The sequence below is a fragment of the Anas acuta genome, chromosome 10 (assembly GCF_963932015.1).
Source record: "Anas acuta chromosome 10, bAnaAcu1.1, whole genome shotgun sequence".
Taxonomy (NCBI): Eukaryota; Metazoa; Chordata; class Aves; order Anseriformes; family Anatidae; genus Anas; species Anas acuta.
This window is the reverse complement of record NC_088988.1, coordinates 9,346,709-9,367,690: the sequence shown is the minus strand read 5'-3', so window position 1 is coordinate 9,367,690 and position 20,982 is coordinate 9,346,709. Positions and strand designations below refer to the sequence as shown.

The window sequence follows — 20,982 nt, the reverse complement described above, 5'->3', positions numbered from 1 at the left end:
ATAATAAGAAAGCTAAAAATGCAGAACAGGTCAGGAAAAATTACAGTTGCTCTTCTTCTCTGTCCTAGCCCCACCTGAAATATAATGGAAATAAATATATTGCTTCTAGCCAAAGACAGCTAAATCCTACCATACGATGGTTTTACCTGCATGTTTACTACCACTGAGAGCCATTCCTCTGCACACAACATATGCACAGCAGTGTCAGGAGTGAAAACATTTAAAATAAATGTATTTGGGTGGATCTATTAGCAGCAAAAAAACAGCATTGCTTTATGTGACTTGTTTACTCCGTTAGGCCTGGCCGGATGACAGTGCTTGTGCCAAGCCGGTCTGAGCAGCAGCTTGGTTGGAGCCCTTGTGGTGCTGTTCTAAGCCGGCATTGCTGAAGGAAGAAAAGGGAAGAACCCACTAATTGAAGAAAGAAAGCAAAGATTGAGAAACAATCCCTTCCCCTTTTTTTCTTTTATAACAAATCTTCATTTTCACTTTTTGCTGTTACATTTTTACTGACTACTTCAGCAATACTGGACTGCAATCAGATAATACCTGATATGGCTGTTTTTTCTCTGAAGCACAGAAATGGGTTTTGGTAAGGGGATCTTAGCTCCCTTGACTTGGTTGGGCAGGGTGGCAGCAATCAGACAGCTTTTCATTGCTGCTTTGGTACATATCAAGGATTCCAGTCACTAGGTGTTGTTTCATAAAATTTTCTGATGGGGTGGGAGTAAAAAGCCTTTATTAAATGGCATGAACTTCTCAGTATGAATGTAATAAAATAATAATTTATGATATATTTTTAGGGATAAGAGTTTAAAATGCATATTAATTAAATGAATAATGAAAACCTTTATGAGAGTCTCTGCTACAAGTTGCAAGTAGCTGTTTAATCAAATTCCTTCTTTGGAAAAGTGCATTTCATTATAACGTAATTAGCACATCTATTGTGTTTTTAATACAACTTGAGCTAAAGTGTGTTTGATCTGGAGTTTGCTCATGGCAATTAGCAGTGAAGGAATTGAACTTCTTTACTTTATTCCAAGCTTTGTAATTTGTAAGTGCCATATCTGGGGAAAATCGATGGGATTTTCTAAAGCACTTGAATAATCTTGGGAATATATTGGGGCAGTGATCATTAGCAGAGAAAGGAAAAGCTGCAAATGTAGGGCTAGCCATTTTTCATTTTTCTGTCGCATGTGAGGACTGTCGTGTTGTGTCAGCTGTCGGCAGCGCCCACAGTAGCCCACTGAGGCAGAGGGCCCAGGTGCAGCCCCCCTGCAGGCAGGGGCTCTGCCCCATGTCCCCCACCATCCAGGAGGAGTGCATTTCCAGTGGGAAGGAAGGTCAGGATCTCGGTAAACATGGTGCCTCACAATCACTGCGATGCCTGGCTCCTAAAATACCAAACATCTGCTTGGAAACAGAGAGCATCCTGTTCTGCTGGCAGGCATGGGTCTTCCAACGTCAGCGGGTTCAGGCTCTCCAGCTGCTGAAAGCAGATTGCACCTCTGGGGCTTTTCTCTTCCTTCCCCAGGAGCTTCACTGACAGCTCTCTGAAGAGTGGGAGAAAACATCTCTTACAGGAAGTCTTTTTGTGGGTTTTTGTCTAATCTGAGTGCTTACGCTGAAGATACCAGTGGTTTTATGGTTGGGGTCACTGTAGTACACAGCATGTCATTGTCTTCCATGTGAAACTCAATGCACAGAAAATCCACACTTGAGATTGGCTTTTATGTAGTCAAAAAATAAAATACAGTACAGCAATACAAAAAGAAAATATCCAGTGCAAATGTCTCTATACAATGGAAATCAATACAGTGTTCCTTAAAATAGCTTTATAAAACAGGCTTAAGAACAGCGATTACAGGTAATACTATCTGCATGTTGCTTACCAAAATATTTTATTTACTGCACTACATAATTTCATAACTAGCTTTACCTTTTGATTGCCAATACCTTAATTACTGATGAAAACCTTAAACTGTAAGTATTATTAGTTAGAATTCTTTCTAGTATACTAACACATGGAACCTCAGTAGCATACACTGTTGAGTGGATTAAGCAAAACAGAAGAGAATGATCACATTAAAAACAAAACCAAGGCTATCACCCCAAAATTGGCTTTATAGAGGATTTGATCCAAAGGTGATTTGATTGATAGGCAGGATTCTACTTAGTTTTCTGTTAGTTTGTATGTGAAAATTTAAGTGATTTGAAATATTTGATAGTGATGCATTAGTGTCTAAGTATTGTATTAGACCACTTGCTCTAATAGCGCGGACTAATGTGGGACTGTATTACAGTGCATTGCTCTTTCCTGCTGATAAATGAACTGGGGGAAGGGAGAGGACATGAATAATTGAAAAGGAAATTCGTGAGGTTCCATTACACCGGTTTAGGAAAAAAAAAAAAAAAAGGTTTAGTGTTACATGGTTAGCTACCAAATTTAAATAATCAAATCAGCTAAACTAATACATACAGCTCTAGCACAGACTCTACAAAACTGAGTATGTGTGTAGTAGGGCTCTGTTCCTGTTGAAGGCAACAGGAATCTGCATGGCCAGAAGCCAGAGACTGGCCATTGTCCTAAGAGACCCACTTCAAACAAAATGTATTTGGCTGGGAAACTTCAGGCATGAGAGTTTTCATTCTGTTCATTGTGTGGCTCTTCATCAGGCAAGAAACTGAACACATGCTTACCAGGGACTTAATTGCAGCTCCAAAACCTTACTTACATTTGTGGTTCTATGCAGACAAATGTGTGGGTGTGAAGCATTCTGGTTTGGAAGTCTACAATATTTTCCTAGGTGGAAAATACCCGTTTTACAGTACCTGCTTAGAAAAAAATCAAAACAGTTTCACAGTAATGAGGCCCTTCCTTTGTTTGTCCCTGAAATAATACAATTCCTTTAGTAATGTTGAATAAAAAAGCTATTCACCCTTTTTAGAGATCCAGAGAGACCCTATGTTGCTATCTAGAGAGATTTACAGTATTGGAGTCTTAACGTTCCCCTGATCTCTGCATTTCCTGCCCTGCAGGATATGTTCCATTGAGTAACACTGAGGTCCTATTTACAGAGAGAAAAAACAATTTTGCTGCTAGCTAGAAGAAATTCTAGCACTCCAGAAAGGTGCCTGAAATCATCATCAGGCTGTTAAAAATGACAGATGAAACCAGATTGCGCATCTAAAAATCCTGTCTCATTTTATCTGTAGTAACTCATATATGTAGTCAAAGACTATAAAGCAAGAATAATTAATAGATTGGAAAGAAGGAAAAACCATGCCTCTTCTCGAAAGTGATGGAATAATTTCTAATATTAAGTGATAAACCATATGTTCCTCCTTTCCTCTGCTGGGTAAGCATAAGTGGGGAATATCAATAAAGATGTTACAGTAGGGCCAGGCAAACCAGCAGGCTGGAGATACAGGAGGTTGTACAAAACATTTCTTCTCGGTGCCACCAAATCTCTCTGTTTCAGCGGATGGATGAAAAGCATGTTGATGTACAGGAGGAGAGGAATAAAGGAGACACTGGAGACAAAGCCACTTTTTAAGGAGAAGGATCTATCTGGGCAGGGAGAAAAGTCATGTCCTGGAAGACCCTAGGTCCCCGAGCAGCAATTTTAGGGACAGAACAAAATGTTAGCAAGGATAGCAGTGCTGGGGAGTGGATATGCATTATTTCTATTTCTTCTTATCCCTACCTCTGTCATTTTATTGTATTTTTTCTGGTCTGTTTGAAAACCTATACTGCTTGGGTGAAGAACTGTGAAATCTTCTTTGGCCATTGGCAGGCTGTTGTATCTATCTGCATTGGGTGGGAGAAAATTCATGACTAGTTTGAACTTAATACACAAAATCTTCATTTGGTTCTGATCCATACAGCTCAGCTAACATTTTAAACCTGGGTCCCCAATCATTTAGAAAGTCATAATCAATATCTGAGTCTGAGGAGCCTGATTCCAAAGAACTGAGAGATTCTGCAATGGACTCAGCACCTTCGTAGCCATAAATGTGAAGTGTGTCATATGGCAGCAAATCCCTGTCATTGTCAGCTTCATCCTTCTTAACCTCAATCATAATTTCCATTTTTTCAGCACCAGAGGTTGGATTTGCAGGAGGTTTTTGGACCTGTGCGTATGGAGAGGGCACTGTTTCCGGCTTGATACCATTCTTGCGCACAGAGTTGAGTACAGATACATCATAACTGGTGGTATCCATTTCACCGCCACCTTCTTCATCATAAGTGACAAGCTGCTCGTGAATCTCTGCCACATTCCTCCCGAGACCACTCAAATCCTTCTTGTGTCTCTTTCTTAGAAGAATTAGCAAGGCGATTACTGCAAGCAAAACTTGAACAATTGTAAACAGAGAAGTAACAAAGTAAAACAAATTGCATTTCAGATATCTGAAGTGTACTTTTCCCCATTTTTTTTATATATGTATTTTAAAAATAATAGTTTCAGATACTGCTGAATTGTAGGATTTGTATGTTCTCAAAGCAGTTACGTCTCAGCAGGAATCATACAACTGACTCTTGAGGTAGAATCACAGGTGCAAAAGTATAGTGTCACACAGTACTGCCTGGAAGTGCTAAATCTTTTAATGCCAGGCATCAAATGCTTCTTGCATGGTAGTTGCAAAGGAGGCCTCTTCTCAAGCAAGAAAGAATTTGCCCATTCTTTGACAGATTCGAAGTAGAGCAAATAAGTTCTGTTCTGCTAATTCATGGATTTACTTATGTATATAAGTTCACTGTGCTGCTGAAAGTATTTCCAGCCTTTGAAAACAGGAATCCTGTTGTTATTGCCCCAGCACAAATTTCCTTTTTATAGCTATATGTGAGCCTGGTAATACTAAATCAAGTATATTATGCATACGTGCAATGACCTTTCCAATGACTCACCTTTTCCAATAGAATGAACATATTTGTAGTTGAAACTAAACTAACAAGCCAAATAGAAAAGCAAGTGAGGTGAATCAAATAGTTACAGTTTTTCTGCCTTTGTGACCATTTTATAGCCACAAAGCTTCTTTGGACCTCAGTTAAGAGAAAACAAAAATGAAATCCCCACAAGTCAGAGAACATTACCAAAGTCGAATAACTTACCGATGATTGTGAAGATACAGACAAAAATTGCCACCAGTGCTTGTATACTAACTCCAACTTGTTTAGCTCTTTCCTCACAAAAAGTGAAGTCGCCTTTTTCATTACACTTGCAGACACTGATAACAAGTGTATTTGTGCTGCTGAGCTCGGGATCACCGTTGTCTGAGATGATGACAGGCAGGTAGTGGATTTTGGCAAGTTCACGATTAAACTGTCCATACTTGACAGTGATATTAGCTGTGTTATCTGGAGGAAGTAACGACATCTAATTAAGTGATAATCTCTACCTGATTTTCCTTATAGATTATCAGTCATTTGGTACATCGTCCCCTTTGACAGAGCAAGCCTTTAGGGAACCCAGTAAAACTTGGGTGGCAACAAATGACATTTTCTTTCCAGTAGGTTAAGCCTTTAAAAATATTTTCTTAGCTCAGCTGGGCCAATCATAGGTCATTGCTGCAGCTTTTCTCCCCTGTGCCCTAGTGTCTCTCTTTGGCTATGTGAGAAAATGCATTGCAGGGATACATTACCGTGGTTCTCAACCAACGAGAAGTTGCTATCTTCTGTGGCCAGGGAGTATTTGAAGAAACCTCTAGGTGATATTTCATCCTTGTCAGTAGCTGAAATCCTGATGATTACCTATAAAGGTAAGATGGAAGAGGTCATAAATTTCAGTATACGTTGCCTCCAGTGATAAAAAGGCTTACAGTATATAAGTTAGTGCTGGGCTTTGTATCCTGTATAACCCCTCAATAAAGGGCAGGACAAAGATATCTTACGATGTTCCTCTTCAGTTCTTTCAAGGCAAGTAATTTCCTTGTAGCTCTTCAAAAAGAGCTCTTTCCCTTTCATTCACAGATGGGAAACAAAAGATGAAATCTTGTGTCAATAAAGCATAAAAAAGTCTTATGCTCAGAGACACATGGATTGAATTTTCATTTATATATCCGCAATGGATATTATCTAAAGTGTTTAACTTATTTAGAAGCATGAGGCTCATTAACTGAATGCCATTGGGACTGCTACTCCTGAATGACATGCTTTTTTTTTTTTTTTCAAAACCTCTACCTGGGATACATTAGCTGTATAAAATATAAAAAATATATATGATTATGTCCCAAAGGTAATTTAAAAATTAATTTAAAGGTGAAATAATACCTTATGTGTTCTAACAGATTCCATTAATAATACCTTGTGCATCCAGTCTGTGGCAGTGTCTCTTTTAATCTAACATTGTATGTGTAGGCTGCACAAGTTCCTGTGTCTGAGGTCAAACACCTAAATCCACAAACGCTATCACTCTTCGTGCATGCAGGTGCTTGCACTCTGATAAATGCTATAGTAATGTTATATATACTAGTATTTCTCTCAATTATTTGAAATAGTTTTGTTTTCACTGTCAAGTGTAAACATTCATGTGATAAAAGAACTGAACTGCTAATTTTTGCTTTGCAAGGGCTGCCTTACTTCAGGGTTCAGTGCTAAAGCATGTACATACTTAAAGGGCTGGAGGGAGAGGAACTGCGCAGCCCATGTGTGCAAGGAGGTGAAAGTCAATATTCCAACAGGATGAAGTGCTGAAGAGAGATTTCTAACCACTGACACTTCAGAAATCACTGAAATGATCAGGTGTTTGAACGTGAAAACTGGGACTATCTTTTATTAAAAGACATTTTTGGCTTAAGCTTGCACGTAGATAATCCAGGGTTAAGGGAGAAACCCTCCTCCTGTCTCACCTTTCCTGGAGCAGCATTTTCGCACACTCTGGGTTCCTCAGGATAAACAAGTTCTGGAGCATTGTCGTTTTCATCAATGACTGTAACGTGAACTTGGGCGTGTGATTCTCTGTCAGAAAGACGGCCTGAAAGGAGAGCAACAACAGTGCACGTCTCTGAGACAGCCAGAATCGTGGGGCTGTAAAGCTCCCCTATTCCACTGCTCATGTCCGCCTCTGTGACTCCTGCATGCTAAATATGGAGAGTTTATAGATCTGTCATTTATTTAAACTTTTCCTTTGACAGATTCAGATTTATTTTTTGAAAACTCTTGTATCGGCCTAATTCATCAAGGATACACGAGGAAGAAAATGACAATTGCTTGTGGCTCTGTGATTCTCAGACTGCGTGGCTATGATGTCCAAGATCATTCTCGGGCCCTAAGGACACTCGCACAGTATGTTCATACTATTAAGTACTTTTTGCCCTGCAGAAAAACCCGTCCTCCCCAAAACTGACTCTGGGGAGGGCCCCAGCCTGCTCTGCTTCCTCAGTTTGAGTGGAGCTGTGCTGAGCAGCAAGCTTGGTGGGCATTACCTCCGTGTAGGGGGGTGATGCTGGCTGGGATGTTTGCTCCAAACACAGGCTTATGCCTGTTTCCCAAGCTCCTTCCTTTCCTCATGCCCCTTTCATTCCTATTAACAAACTGAAAGGATTTTTGTAATAGCTAAGGTCCAAATCTTAAAACTCTATTTGACCTATTTGTAGACACTCACTTGATTTGGAAGATTGCTGTGCAAACCCTGCAAGCATCCGTTTCATTCGTAGCTTAGTGGAAACAAGCTGTCAGGTTGTGGCTTTCCTTCTTGATAAGGTACAGTCCTGCTGTAAAGTCACCCACTGCTTTCTTTCAAGTAAGGAAATGGATAGCACTTACCATCTTCCAGGATTTCCTGGGCGGCTACAGTGATGTTGTATGAGGAGCTGAATTCTCTATCCAGGGGCTTGGGAAGTTGAATAATTCCAGTGTCAGATACTCTAATGTAGTCTCCATTAGGACTAGCTTTTCGTCGAACAAATCTGTTTTTTGTTTAAAAAGAGACGTGTTGGTACAAGGGTTATAATATTGTGTTTCACTTCAGTTCTTCATAGGACAAGGCCAGACGGCTGTATAACAAATTGCATTCATATCAGGACTAGGCAGTCTCTGAAGATTTCCCTAAAATTAGGCAAGCTGTGAGAGCATAACATACCCATCCTAAAACTTCCCAGATTATTCTCTTTTGCTGTTTAAGAAATCTGTTTTCTTTTCCTTTCAAATCACATGCTGGAGAAAGTTATGATAAAAATTGTAACAGTAAATTACAACCGCAACTATGTAACGTTATCCAAGATTATGCATTTTCCCATAAATACTCAAGTGGTTTATCAGTGACTTTATGCAGTAATTAAATAGGTGCAAGTAACTTATGCTTGTATTTGTTGGTTGCGATATATATTTATGGCTGCAGCGACTGAAAAAATCAGATTGTATTTTGTTCATGCTTGTAAGTGTCTGAGAAATAGAGCCAATGTCTCGCTTCCCCAGTTCTTGGACTCATTAACAGATTCTTCACTTTAAAATAGAATTACTAAAGCTGGTGTTGTGTTACCTGATTTTCCGTTTAGCTGCGTCAGGGTCGTATGCCCAAACTGAACCAAGTGTTTTTTTTTCTGGATCATTTTCCCTTACTTTAAATTCATATGGTAGCTTGGTGAAGACAGGGGGCTCATCCACATCAGTGACTTCAATGGTAACTGTTGAAATGCTCCTAGAGCCGCCGGATTTAAAATAGCGAAGATCAACTGTGGGATCTGTTGCTTCAATGTCAAACCTGTATTCTGCTACTTTTTCGAAGTCCAGGGGCTAGAAGAAAGACAAACAGAGAGTCTTTCTTTTGTCATGTCTAAGTAAACTTTGCATTAGCTACCTATGCAAATTAAAGCTCTGTGCTCTAGTTTTGTTGGGAAATAACATCAAACCGCACTCTGGCTAGACTCTGGGGGAAGCATATCTGAACTGAACTTCTCGTTCATTAATGGAATGGCTTGAGCAACTTCTGGTTTTGAACAGATTCGGTCAGTATTCCAAGTGCAGCAATTTATTTCTTGGTTTAAATATTTTTCTTTTTATAATTCTGTAGCCACCAAAAATTATTTAGCTCCTTTTCCTCCAGGGTTGAGGGCCAGATTTTCCTCTTCCCTCTTTTCCTTCCAGGCAGACTTCATAGCTGCACTGAGTGATAGCTGGGGAATTCAGTGATAAGTGACATCCGCTTCCTTGTTTTTCCTATAACTGAGATTATGAAAAGAATCCTACAATGGAAGGAAGACCAGGAGCTAGGGCACTAAGAAATGCCCCAGCTGTCTCTTGTCTCCCAGACTGGGTCCCTATGCACTGTACCCCGAGATCATATGCTGTGAAATAAGCCACAATTAACACGGGTGACTGTGTTTTTGTTTGAGTAGACAGTGCAAATGGAAATGGCAGTGCTTATCTATCATTTGAAATAGTATCTCACCTGCCTGTATACTTAAAATGATGACATACACCTGTGGCTGAAAGCAGATTGCGTAACACTGGGGAGAACTTTGCCCACTGCCTGGTCAAGGATGAGCTGCTTCTGGATCAGCCCGTGTGTGTGTGAGGGGCTCTTCCTCAGGGCAGAAGTTGGCAAACAACACGTTCCTCCAGGCCCTGGGCAGATCAGGGGAAGGGCTGCGTTTGGTGAAGGACTGCTGCTAACATCTAGTGTGAGCATGGCCAAAGACTTTACTGCAAGTTTTGGAACATTGGTAGCTTTTTTTTGTTAAAGTTTTATTCTTAATGACATTTCTGGTATTAATAGTTAGAGATGCTTGGAAGTAAAAAACACATTCATGTCAATCTGAGGATTACAGGAGGTAATTTGTAGTCCGCCCTCCCCCTTTTTCACTGTAAATCAATAAAATCAATGAATGCTTGGCTTGGCAGTGCTCTGCATAATGCAAGAATGTCCCTTGGTACAAATTAAGTATGTTTGAGAAATAAAAAAAACAAAGAACAAACCATAATAAAGGCTTTGGAAAGTCTGGGCCCTCTTAAAGAGTCAGCAGGAAGTAATGGGGAAACTTTGAAAACATTGAGGAAAGTAAGGGAGCTGTGGCTCAGATGGGAGCAAGTGCCAAGCTTGTAAAGAGCACTTGTAGAAGAGTGGTCAGGTGTACGTGTGCACATTTTCTACTTTGGTTTCTCTTTGGCTGTAGAAGAGAAAGATTATTTGACTTGGTTAGTTGGTTCATCTCTTAAATTCACTCACTCTTTGAAGCATCCAAATGTCTGAAGTTTGAGAAGAGCCCGAAGCATGTAATCTGTAAATCTGACATAGTCCCCATTGCACTCTGCAGTATCCCAGATTTTCCCAGTACTGGCAATTGAAACGGGCTGGTAAATCACCAGCTCTTCTTGCAGAACTTACAGAATGGGGTTTTCAGGATGAATACCTTTTGCACTGTGACTTCCATGCTGCTAGTCCCAAACCGAATCAAACATTTTTTACACATTGAAAAAGAAAATCATCATCTTTCATTGTTACAGGGAAAAGTACCTTCTTTGGTCTAATAATTCCTTCATTTGTGTATGGATTTGCTACAATTTCAAAGGTGTCCCTGTAATCTCCTCTGACGAAACTGTATTTTGTATTTCTGTGCTGTGGTTCATCAATGTCTTCCACTTTGACTCTGCCAACTTCTCCTCCTACTGAAACGTTTTCAGGAACTTTAAAGTGAAATGATTCTGTTAAAAAAAAATCAACAAACAAGTCATAAAGATTGTGCACATGGAAGTTAGAGCTTAGTTAAAGATTGTTCTTGATTTATAGACATACAGAAAATCATTGAGAATTTAGCATTATTGATTCTTACAGACAACACTGAAGTGTTTTTTTGAAGTATAATTTCTTCTCAAAATATTTAAGTTTTTTATAAAATTACCAAAAACTAATACTGATTTTTATTTTCTACTCTAGGTGTGCTTCACCCAGGAAATGCAGCTAGTGCTGAAATACAGAAGCCTTCTGAATATGTAAGATAATTTCGTTCACTTTTAAGAAAGTTGAATTACAATGAATTCTCATGTAAATTTGTTTTATTCATATCAGCCTTTGGTTTCCAAATAATACATCACTTGTGTTATACTTACGGTGTTTGAATACGGGGAAGTTGTCATTGATGTCTGTTAAAGTGATAATGACTGTAGCTGTGCTTGAATCCCCAGAAAACCCTGGGGCATCTTTTGCTTTAACAATAATTTCATACGTTGATTGATTCTCTCTGTCTAAATCAGCTCTGGTTGTAAAAATCACACCTTAAAAATATAATGTTGAATATGATTAGATTTTGTAGCATGTCCAACATCTTTTAATTTTGAGAGCATGTTTTTGTCTTATGCCACGCATTCAACTGAAACTAGTGTGTTTACAGTGATATTTTTCTAAGACTAAAAATGTTAGAAGTCATTCTATATGATGGAATATTTGGGAGATTTTTGATACATTCCTTTAAATTGATCTTTGCTGCTTAGAAACAGCCAAAAAACATCTAAACTCAGCCACTCCAGCATCTAGAGAGTTTATTTGGCCACCTCATTATCTGATTTAGTTGCTCCAAAGAACCAGTATGCTTTATGCTTACCAGAGATGTTGAGATTATTTTTAAAACTGGACAAACTTGAAACAAAAGAAGTTTAGGAAGGCAATGGGATGAGTTACTGAGTAGAAACAGGAATCCAAACTTCAAAGTCAAAATCATCCCAATAAAATGCAGTTCATTTTGTATGTAATGACCTACTCCAGGTCTCAGCTAATTTGTGAAGTGCGTAACCTATCGTTCGTGTGCCAGATTTGCAAAGTGGGGAATACTCTTGGGTTGTAATCACTATTTATCCTTCGACTATTTTTTAAAATATATTTTTTCTCAGTTAATCTTTAGGAATGCTGCTTCTTTATGTATTCCTCTTTTACTGGTTGGTCAAAGAAATGGTATCCATGCTAAACTGGAAACATAAATGTGTATTGTGTCCTAGTCAGCCTCTTCCTCAGTGGGAAGAAAATGACCTTTCATCTTCTCAGTTAGTTCAAGGTACCTAATATCCTGGCTTTATTAGTTCATTTTCAGATGCAGACAGTGGCATTGTGTCATTGTGAATGAAAAATCTTTCCAAATTATAGTTGAAATTAAATTTTTGACTTATTATCTCCCTTGTCCAGAAAGAAAGCGGCTTAAAATTGTGTTTTTATAAAAGCTTAAGGTAGAAGTTTGACACTTGCATATCTGACCTACCGGAGTCATCAACTGTGAAATATTCATCTCCTTTAATGACTTGGTAGGTAACTGTGGCATGACCTGTAACTGTTGGGTCATCAGCATCTACAGCTGTCACTTTGGTAACTGAGGTTCCTAGAAAAGGATTATCAAACAACACATTTAGCATAAATTTTGCTTTTTAGCCAACGACATGAAGGAAAATGAGTGATGGAAGAACGTACCTACTGGTGACATTTCTGGGACAGATCCATTGAATACCTTTTGTACAAACACAGGGGCATTGTCATTAATATCATAAACCTTGATAATAAATTTAGATGGTGGTTCCAGTGACCGGTTGTTTCTTCTGTCAATAATGAGAGCTGTCAGCTCATATTCTGCTTTCTTTTCTCTGTCCAACCTCTCAAAGGCATATACATCACCACTGGTCTCTTCCACTTTAAAGATGGTATTGGCATATTCACCTTCAATAATGTACTTAGCGTTGTTGTTCCTTACACTCGATGTGATCTAGAAGGTATAATTCAAAGAGATAAAGGCGGGCTTTGGAGTCTGGTTTCAAAACAGTTTCTACCAGAAGGTGCACACAAATATGACTGACCTCTCCTTCTGACTCAGTTTGAAACCAGAACAGCCCTCAGGAATTGTGTTGCCAGATGGGGTATTACTGAACAAAGCAGTAGCTACAGCCATCCGGGTTATAGGATGAAAAATGCATCCAGACTGAAACGTGCTTGCTTATATATTAAGAAGCATTTTTTTTTATCATTATATCTCACATTTCATAAAGATATAAATTGTTCATGCAGTTACATATAAAAATCGTTAACCTCATTGTATCTGAAATACATGCACCACCACATTCAGTTTGAGCTTCTCTTGTTAGCAAATACCTTTCAGAATTTAGTGGAGACTTTTTTTAGATTTCACAGAATTACGGAATCAAATCTGTGTTCATAGCTATTTACATTATTTAGCATTATTCTCTGTTTTTTGTCATTTAGCAGAATTCCTGCCATAGCTGACAGTTTTCTTGGGTGTAGTCACATGCAGTTACTTCATAGTCAGTCTGTAGAGTCAAGGCTATGACAGCAAGATTAGATTTTCACTCCACAGAGTTTAAAATCTAAGATCATATGCTATGAAAAAAAGGATGGGATAAAAGGAATAAACATTAATCAGTTTCCATATATTATTTAATCAAATTCTAAGTGTTTTTGCACATTATTTTATTTAATTGGGAGATGATCTGACGATTCTTCCCTTTCCATACCTTTACCCCTCTAAGTATACTGCTAGCAGGGTTTAAACCACAATTTTCTGTGCACTATATCAGCATTATTATTTCAGCAAGCTATTTATCAGTAATTGCTGGGTTTGACCAGGAATTTCTAGTCTTTTGTTACTGATGTTATCATAAATTGCAGCTGTTTGGTATTCAGGATTTTATTTGTCCTATAGTTGTCATTTACTGTTGAACATTCTTTTATTTATGTTTTCTATTTTGAAACGTGTTATTAAAATTTTCTTTCCTCGTTCCACATACTTAATCATGCTTCTGACTGCTGGCGCTGCTGTAGAACAGCTTGCAACTCCGGAGATGTAAGAGGAGAAATATCCCCACCCTTGTCTCAAAGATATTATAGTCTGCGCCTTCTTTCTCAGATTTTATTTACTTATTTGGTGGAAAAAAGTATACAATTCCAAGATTGCCTTTGCTAAAATGGAGAGTGAATGTACAAAGGGAAGCCTCCAAGGTCAAGAAAGATAAAATCCAAACATATCAGCATATTCCTGCAGCTGTCACTCAGTTCTGCTGTGCTGCTGCTGTGGCCTTTTTTAAGGGGTTTATCAAGTGTTCAATCCTGCAAATGCAATGCACTGAACACAGATATTGCAAAAGTAATCAGAAGCATTCCACTGTTGAAAGACCACAAAGCACAGTACAAAGTGAATTACTCTTATTTAGGACAGCTCCTGGAATAAAAGTGTTCTCCTCAATCTGCTACTGAATTGGTCTGAAATGAAACAGAGATACCCAGTGTTCGCTGAGAGTACCCTATGGCCTCTTTTCTCTCTCTCTCTTGTGCTTTCTGCCAGTGAGCAGCACTGATCCAGAAAGGTCTGTTTCACTTTACCGAAACAGCCTTGACAGATGCTGATTGTTGTACATGGGAGGAAAACGTACAACTGCATTTATCTGAAAAGTGTCAAAGTAGTTCAATTTGAAAGACTAGATTGGGAGAACTTTGTCTGGGTGATATGTAGTTCATCATAGGATTTTATAAGCACTGCCCTGAAGAAAACAAGTTTTCAGGCATGTCAGTGTTTGTTATTATTTTTTAAAAATATTTTCCTTCACTTTGTGAAACAAATTTTTTGTTTGTGTAACAGTACTCCTAAATAGCACTTAAACTTTTTTTTTTTTTTTTTTTTTTTTTTTTTTTTTTCCCAAGCTGGGGACGTAAACTATATGTTTTTTAACACATATGTTTTTATCAGCTGATCTCCCAGGTTTTTGAACGAGAGAATCTTAAGCTACCAGAAAAATACCAACGTATATCAGCTGCCAGACTTCCTTCCTAACTGTGCACCTGCATGCAATGCAATTGTTTCTTCAATGTGGGTGCTCCATACTTGTCATTCTCTAAAATTTTTTTGTATTCTTCAAAAGAATTAGAATCCCTTTGACATTATTCTTGATTTACTCTGGGCCCATTTTAAGATTGTAACAGGTTATTACATGAGCATTAAGTTTGACTTCTATTTCCTTTTTCTCCTGTGAATTCTGCCTAAACTGCAAACAAGTAATTCTTCTCAAGATATTCATCTGCTGCCTGCATTTCTAATTATTCATTGCTGACAGCCTATTTACCTTGCCAACATGGTGTGGTAATGGCGTATCAATCTCTTCTTTGATATGCATTTGGTTCCATATCCAGTCTCTCTTAAGTCGTTTATGACTGGTATTGTTTGAAGGAAAGTTCTGTTTTGTTTTCTGACTCTCTTTGTAGGCAATTGCTGGAGCCAAGAACAATGATAAAAGCAGAATAAGCTTCTTCATCTTCTTCTGAGCCTAGGAAGTAATATAAAGTATGAAAAGTGTGTAAATAACAACATAATCAGATTAATCAGAGAGAGCACACAAAGAAGTGCAAATATGATTTTCTCCTAGAGGAAAGTTTGATTACTCTCTTTATTTCTTCACATTTGCCTTAGAATCAAAACTTGAAATACCAGGCACAAAAGAGTTTCAACTAGATGAGATGGCAACTGTAGGAACCACTTAAAGTATTTGAATTAAGTAAAAAATGTTCAAGTTTTTAAAGCTAGCTTAAAGGTGTCAGCATCCACTTGAGTTAATCTGAAGAGAAGGATCAGCAGCAAAGATCACCCTTTGTGCAGCATGGAAGGTGTAGTTCAGCTGCAGATCATAGCTCCTGGGAGAGAGCAGCCATGGGATGCAACACCGAGGCTGAACCAGATCAAAGTTTATGTTAACTCAACTTGAAATGAAATGGTAGAGCTTGACAAACCAAAATGCAATGTTTTGACTTGGCCTGACACAAAATATACTGTAGTCAATATCTTCATATGGAAAATATTGATTTAAAATAAAACTTTTTTCTTTTTACAGAAAAAAATGATTCATATGGAATTTTCAATCAATTCCAAGTACAGTGTAGCAAATTATCTTGCTCAGACAGCTTGTTTATTGATTCAATTCCTTGTCTTTTGAAATGTGTGAAGGCATATATAAAGTTCCTTTATCCCTTATTCTCAGATTTTAACATATACAGAAGGAATTCATTAACTTATCTTCAGGCAAAACCTTTTTTTTTTTTTTTTTTTTTTTTAACTTCATTTGTTAATATTAGCAAACTTTAGGCCTGACTTTCACACCAGATTGAGAAGTTCATTTGATGACTAAATTTTCCCTTTGCAATATAAAGCACTGTCAGGGAAATTTAACGCTCAAATAATCAGACTTCAGATTACACATAAATAACTTTCCATTAGCTTTTAGGAGCTGTGTCAGTGTGTACATCAAAAATAAAACAGTTTATTGTGATGGAGAAGTTGACATCGCACAGGTTGATAGATGCAAGGTTAATATTTTGGGCAGAATTTGCTGAAACATTTTCCTAATTACTCTTTGGTAACTAGGTAATCAATGTTATTTTGCAGTGCATTATCAGTGCGTTATCATTATCAGTAAAAAGATTTTATTTACCATGACATTTTGCTTTCCTCTACTTTGCGCTCTTCTACACTGTTGTACATGATCTGCAGATCATTCTTTCTTTTGTGAATGTGTAGGAAATCGCTGAATGGGCTGGCTTTGAAGCTGCTTTTTAATAGCCAAGCTGTGCTTTGTACTTTTTTGGGGGGGATTTACATAACACTTTTTTGATTCAGCTGTCTCTGCATTCTGCACACTTATTTTGGCTAGGATTTTTTTTTTCTTTTTTAAGGAAAATGAGTAAGATTGAGTTGTTTTGCTTTGTTTGATTTGTTCACACAAATATTCTACAACTAGAGCTGTACGGCATTGAGCGTGATTCTGCTGTGATTCTGCTGTGATCTGTCTTTCATTCATAAAATTACAAAACGCGGTAACCAAAGGAAAAGCAGTTGGTTAATGTCAACTGCTACAGACCACAGTTTTGGAAAAACAGACCTCAGTGTTTGAACTGTCATTTCCTCTTGGTGCTGTGGTCCAGTGGGGATCTCCTGAATTGCTCTAGGGAAGAGGTTAGTTGGGGAAATTGAGGACAGCGCTGCCCACTTAAGCTGCCATGCATTTCACTGTGATTGATGCATCTACAAATATCCTCGCAGAAAGCATTTTTAGCTTAAATAGTCAAATCTCCATTAAAGCATACTGGTCTCTGTATGGATCTGCTTTGTAAGGAGAAGGTTTGTGTCTTCCCTATAATCTTTTCTTAGTGATGCCTCTCTTTTCATCGGTTCAGAGCCTGCCACGCCCTCAGGTAGGCCTTCTCCAGCTGGTGCTGAGAAGGATTACCAGCAACAGCAACTCCAGGACCCCTTCTACCCTCACATAGGGGCGCTGCTTATCAGAAATTGAAGGCTCAAATTCATAATGAGCGTGCAGTTACCTGTCTAGGAGCTCTGGGACTGTGGTAATATCCTGACTACGCCTGAGGATCCAACTCTTCTTTGAAGTAGGTAGTCAGTATGTGTTTTGCAGTTCAAGCCTTGTGTGAAAGCTTGGCTATCGATAGAGAAAGCATGTGTGAGAAGGCTAAGATGTCCCTTGGGCTTGTGTTTGATACTGCTGTATATTGTGGTAATACCCGCAACCCGCTGTTTTAATTGGAGGCCTTTTATAACCTCTCTGCACTAGGTTGGATCTTTTAAATAGATGCACATTTCAGCTGAAGCATAAGCTAACCCTTTCACCGGCTGACCTATCTTCATGTTCTCACATTTTAAGGAGGTTTCACTTCCCTTTAATGGGCTGCCTGTTAATACTTGTCCAGCATCCTTTGAAAGGCAAAGGTCCCTTTATAAGCAACTTGATGGAGTTCAGGTCTGCCCTCCTGTATGCACTGCATGTCACGCAGACTGAGATAAAGAGCCTCTTGCAGAAAGTGACTCCTGCTTCTTCTTTGGCATCTTTCAGCATGTCGTATTTTGGTAGAAGCAACACTGCACTCCTGAGCACTGTGCATGCTGTCCTTCCTAGGGGCGTTTGATGTGTATGACTCCATAGGACAGTCTGACTCCGAGAGGAGTTCCTCTGTGATACCGTGCCAGTTTTCCATTCTGCAGCTGGAAGCCTCTGTTGCTGTCGAATCCATAATTGAATTTATCACAGTATTTAAGAATACCCTTCTTTGGCAGCGCGTACAAACACTTCAGAAGCAGGACCCTGCCGAGCAGTAACTGGATAAGGGCACTGTCCTGGTGTGAAGGCCACGTTCCATGGCTGTTAGCTCTTGACAGGCTTTACTAAATGCTCTGTCTTTTTCTGGCCATGATAGTTTTCTTTTCCAGCAGCAGATCTCATTTGAAATGGCAGAGGTAGCAGCAGAAGAGAGAGATTCCCATGCCTGAGCAGGGTAATGCAGTCCCATGTAGTCAGAAGCAACAAAGTTTAGGATGGATGACAGGTGGGTGACATGCAAGGATCGGCTTTTCATTTCTTTTCACATTCACTGTGGCTGCCAGGACTGAGAAGAGCAAATAAGCAGCACCCTTTGAAGTGACGACCCTTGTGGCCACACTTCTGGAGGAGAGGACAGCACAGTTTGCGCTGTGACTGACCTGTCCCATGTGTGCCTTTCCTGGCCTTGCTGACATGAGGTCCCATTGCAGGTCTGCCTTAACACAACAGTCTCCAGTTACCCTTCTGTCTCTAACTGATTAGACCAATAATTCAAACTTTTTTTTTTTTTCACTTCAAGTAGGGGCATAAATGTTCCTTAAAGTTAGGAGGGGAATGGATTATTCAAATAGCTAAGCTTCTTGCTATGCTCTTAAATTTTCTTTCAGCAAATGATGTTTTTTTTCCACCAACATTATTCATTTTATGTGCTGAATTATTTCAGCAAATAACTCTTGGTCTGCAGGGTACTATAGACAGTTAACTGAGAAATTTTGGTATTCAAACTGATTTGTGGGACACATGGCTCATGTGGTGTAGTTTTTATTTGCAGATTGGGAGTAATTATTAAAAAAGAAATCAGGTGGAGATGCAGACAATACTGCACTAATTAAAAGTTTGCATTTTATGAGTTGTTTTCGTAAGTAATCAAGTGTAAGTTTGATGAGCAGCAAATACAAATAAAGTGTCCATGTAATGAAAACACATTTGATGAAATATTCGTGTGAACATTTGTTTTTCTTTGTGGTATTTGCCTCTTAGTTGGTGTAATTTTCTCTTTAAAATATGTATTGCTGCTTGTGTGAGGTTAGTTTGGTTAGTAAAGAAACTTGTTCTGTGCTTGCATGTTAAGTTGAAGTTACGCCAGGTCTCTGCATGGAGACTTTGATAAATAAGCGGACAGTTGTAGCTGAAATGCTGTGCTGATCAGATTAAAATCTTGTACTAGTCGTAGAGAATTTCTGTTTTACAGCATTTGAAGCTGATTCCAGGCAAGATAGAAATAGTGATAAGGATTTTCCTGAGGGAGAAATTTGTTTAGAAATGGCTATTATATATCAGAAAAGAAACAAGTACTTCCTGATCTCCTGTAATACATCTTAAAAGGATTTTGTTGATATTGTTCAGGTAATTTGCATACCTGATTGTCAGGAAAGCTGGAAACTAAAGGATTATTGATTATTGAGCTGGAAACTTAATGATTGCTTTTGCTAACAGGATCTTGGTTGGAGTCTGAACAATGCAAATGCAAATGAAAACTCCTTTGCAAAAATGAGAGTTTCATCACAGCGGAAAAAATTAACAAAATTACTGATAAATGAATAATACAGGATAGGATATATTCCGTTCTGTAGTACTGGAAATTTTGCTGTTTCTGGTTGTTAGTCAAACCTCAGCTGTCACGCCTGCAGCAATGTAGATGCAGGGAATACTAAATATCAGAAATACGGTGTTCAGTCAGCTGTGAGAAACGGCAAGCCCAAAGGAAGGCGTTTGGCCCAGCTGGGGCTGCCGGGCCTGTGGGATGGTGGGGCAGGGCCCTCCCGGCCTGGCTGAGTGTTCTGGGGCTTTTTGGCTGGCCCTGTCCCTGCAGCCCGCTGGCTGTGTCTGTGGGCTGTGTCAGTGGGCTCTGCCATCTCGTCCTGCATGGGCCACGCTTTCTCAGGAGGCTGTGGCTGTGGGGGCCGGCGTGCAGCAAGGACCTGTGCTGCCCTCAGAGGCTCCATGTGGGTGCGGGCTCTGGGTGCTCAACAGGGTGGCTGGCGAGGAAGAACTGGCTTGCAAGAACAGCAGAGGCATTACAGACCCCACCAGAGCACCCTGTGTTGATCTACCTCGGTGTAAAAAGTGAAAAAGTCTCACTGGAAAATGACAGCTTATTGGATCTGAAATAGTTTTCCTCACCACATGGCAGGCTTTCTGTCCAAGGGATCTGTGCCGAATGTCTTCTGGTAACTCGATACTTGTAGGCCCAAGAAAATTTTCTTGGCAAAATTTTTACTAGAGAATTTAACTTTGGATAGCTTTAGTTTTAGTATTTTCATCAATATTTTCATTTGTCTTTCCCCTTCCTCTCTGCCGCTCCCCATTCATGTTCATAAGTAGCTCTGTGAAAACAATCTGTTAAATTTGCACTGGATTAATCCCAGCAATGCAGAGTATGCAACACTTAAAACTGAGATTTTTTCAGATGCAAAAATTTTACTTTGTTACGTCGTCTAGACACTTCTAAAATTCCTGTGCTTAATGAAACCACGCTGGACTTAATGAGAGCAGAATCTGACCCAGTGTGAAGTACCAAAACAACACTGCCTTACAGGATCCACCTTCACCATTAATTTCTAATGCTTAAGACCAAAGGTAAATGTGTGAATGCATTAAGCAATGAGAAACAGAAAGGTAATCTATTAAACCTTAGAGGGATAAATTATGTATTTTTTGCAATGCCTATAGCTTAATGCGTACTTAGCTTGCTTTGCAGAAGGAGCATATTTGGTAAGCAGACAAAACATTATGAAAAGAAAGTAGCTCTAGCAGTACCTAACACTACATTTCAGGTACCTTAACTGGTTGTGCAAATGTGAATCGATAAAGCCTCCTCAGTTCTCTGTGCAAAGTACTGCAGCTAGATGAAAAGCTATATCCCTTTCAAAAGGTACATTGGAAGCACAGAGGAA

The 20,982-nt window shown here is 39.0% G+C and overlaps 1 protein-coding gene across 3 annotated transcripts in view; it reads right to left on the bottom strand.

The window, feature by feature from the left end:
• Positions 1-1,712: 1,712 nt before the first annotated feature.
• CDH5 (cadherin 5) overlaps positions 1,713-20,982 on the bottom strand; it is a 31,149-nt gene continuing 11,879 nt past the window's right edge. For 2 of the 3 annotated variants that reach the window (XM_068693718.1, XM_068693716.1), the window contains exons 2-12: positions 15,047-15,247; positions 12,393-12,681; positions 12,187-12,303; positions 11,048-11,212; positions 10,455-10,642; positions 8,481-8,734; positions 7,766-7,908; positions 6,850-6,974; positions 5,644-5,752; positions 5,114-5,359; positions 1,713-4,355 (exon numbers count right to left, since the gene is read on the bottom strand). In XM_068693718.1, the coding sequence (XP_068549819.1) occupies positions 3,850-4,355; positions 5,114-5,359; positions 5,644-5,752; positions 6,850-6,974; positions 7,766-7,908; positions 8,481-8,734; positions 10,455-10,642; positions 11,048-11,212; positions 12,187-12,303; positions 12,393-12,681; positions 15,047-15,235 (2,331 nt within the window). In that variant the 5' untranslated portion in view covers positions 15,236-15,247 and the 3' untranslated portion in view covers positions 1,713-3,849. The remainder of the gene's footprint in view (positions 4,356-5,113; positions 5,360-5,643; positions 5,753-6,849; positions 6,975-7,765; positions 7,909-8,480; positions 8,735-10,454; positions 10,643-11,047; positions 11,213-12,186; positions 12,304-12,392; positions 12,682-15,046; positions 15,248-20,982) is intronic. The other variant, XM_068693717.1, reaches the window with a different exon arrangement.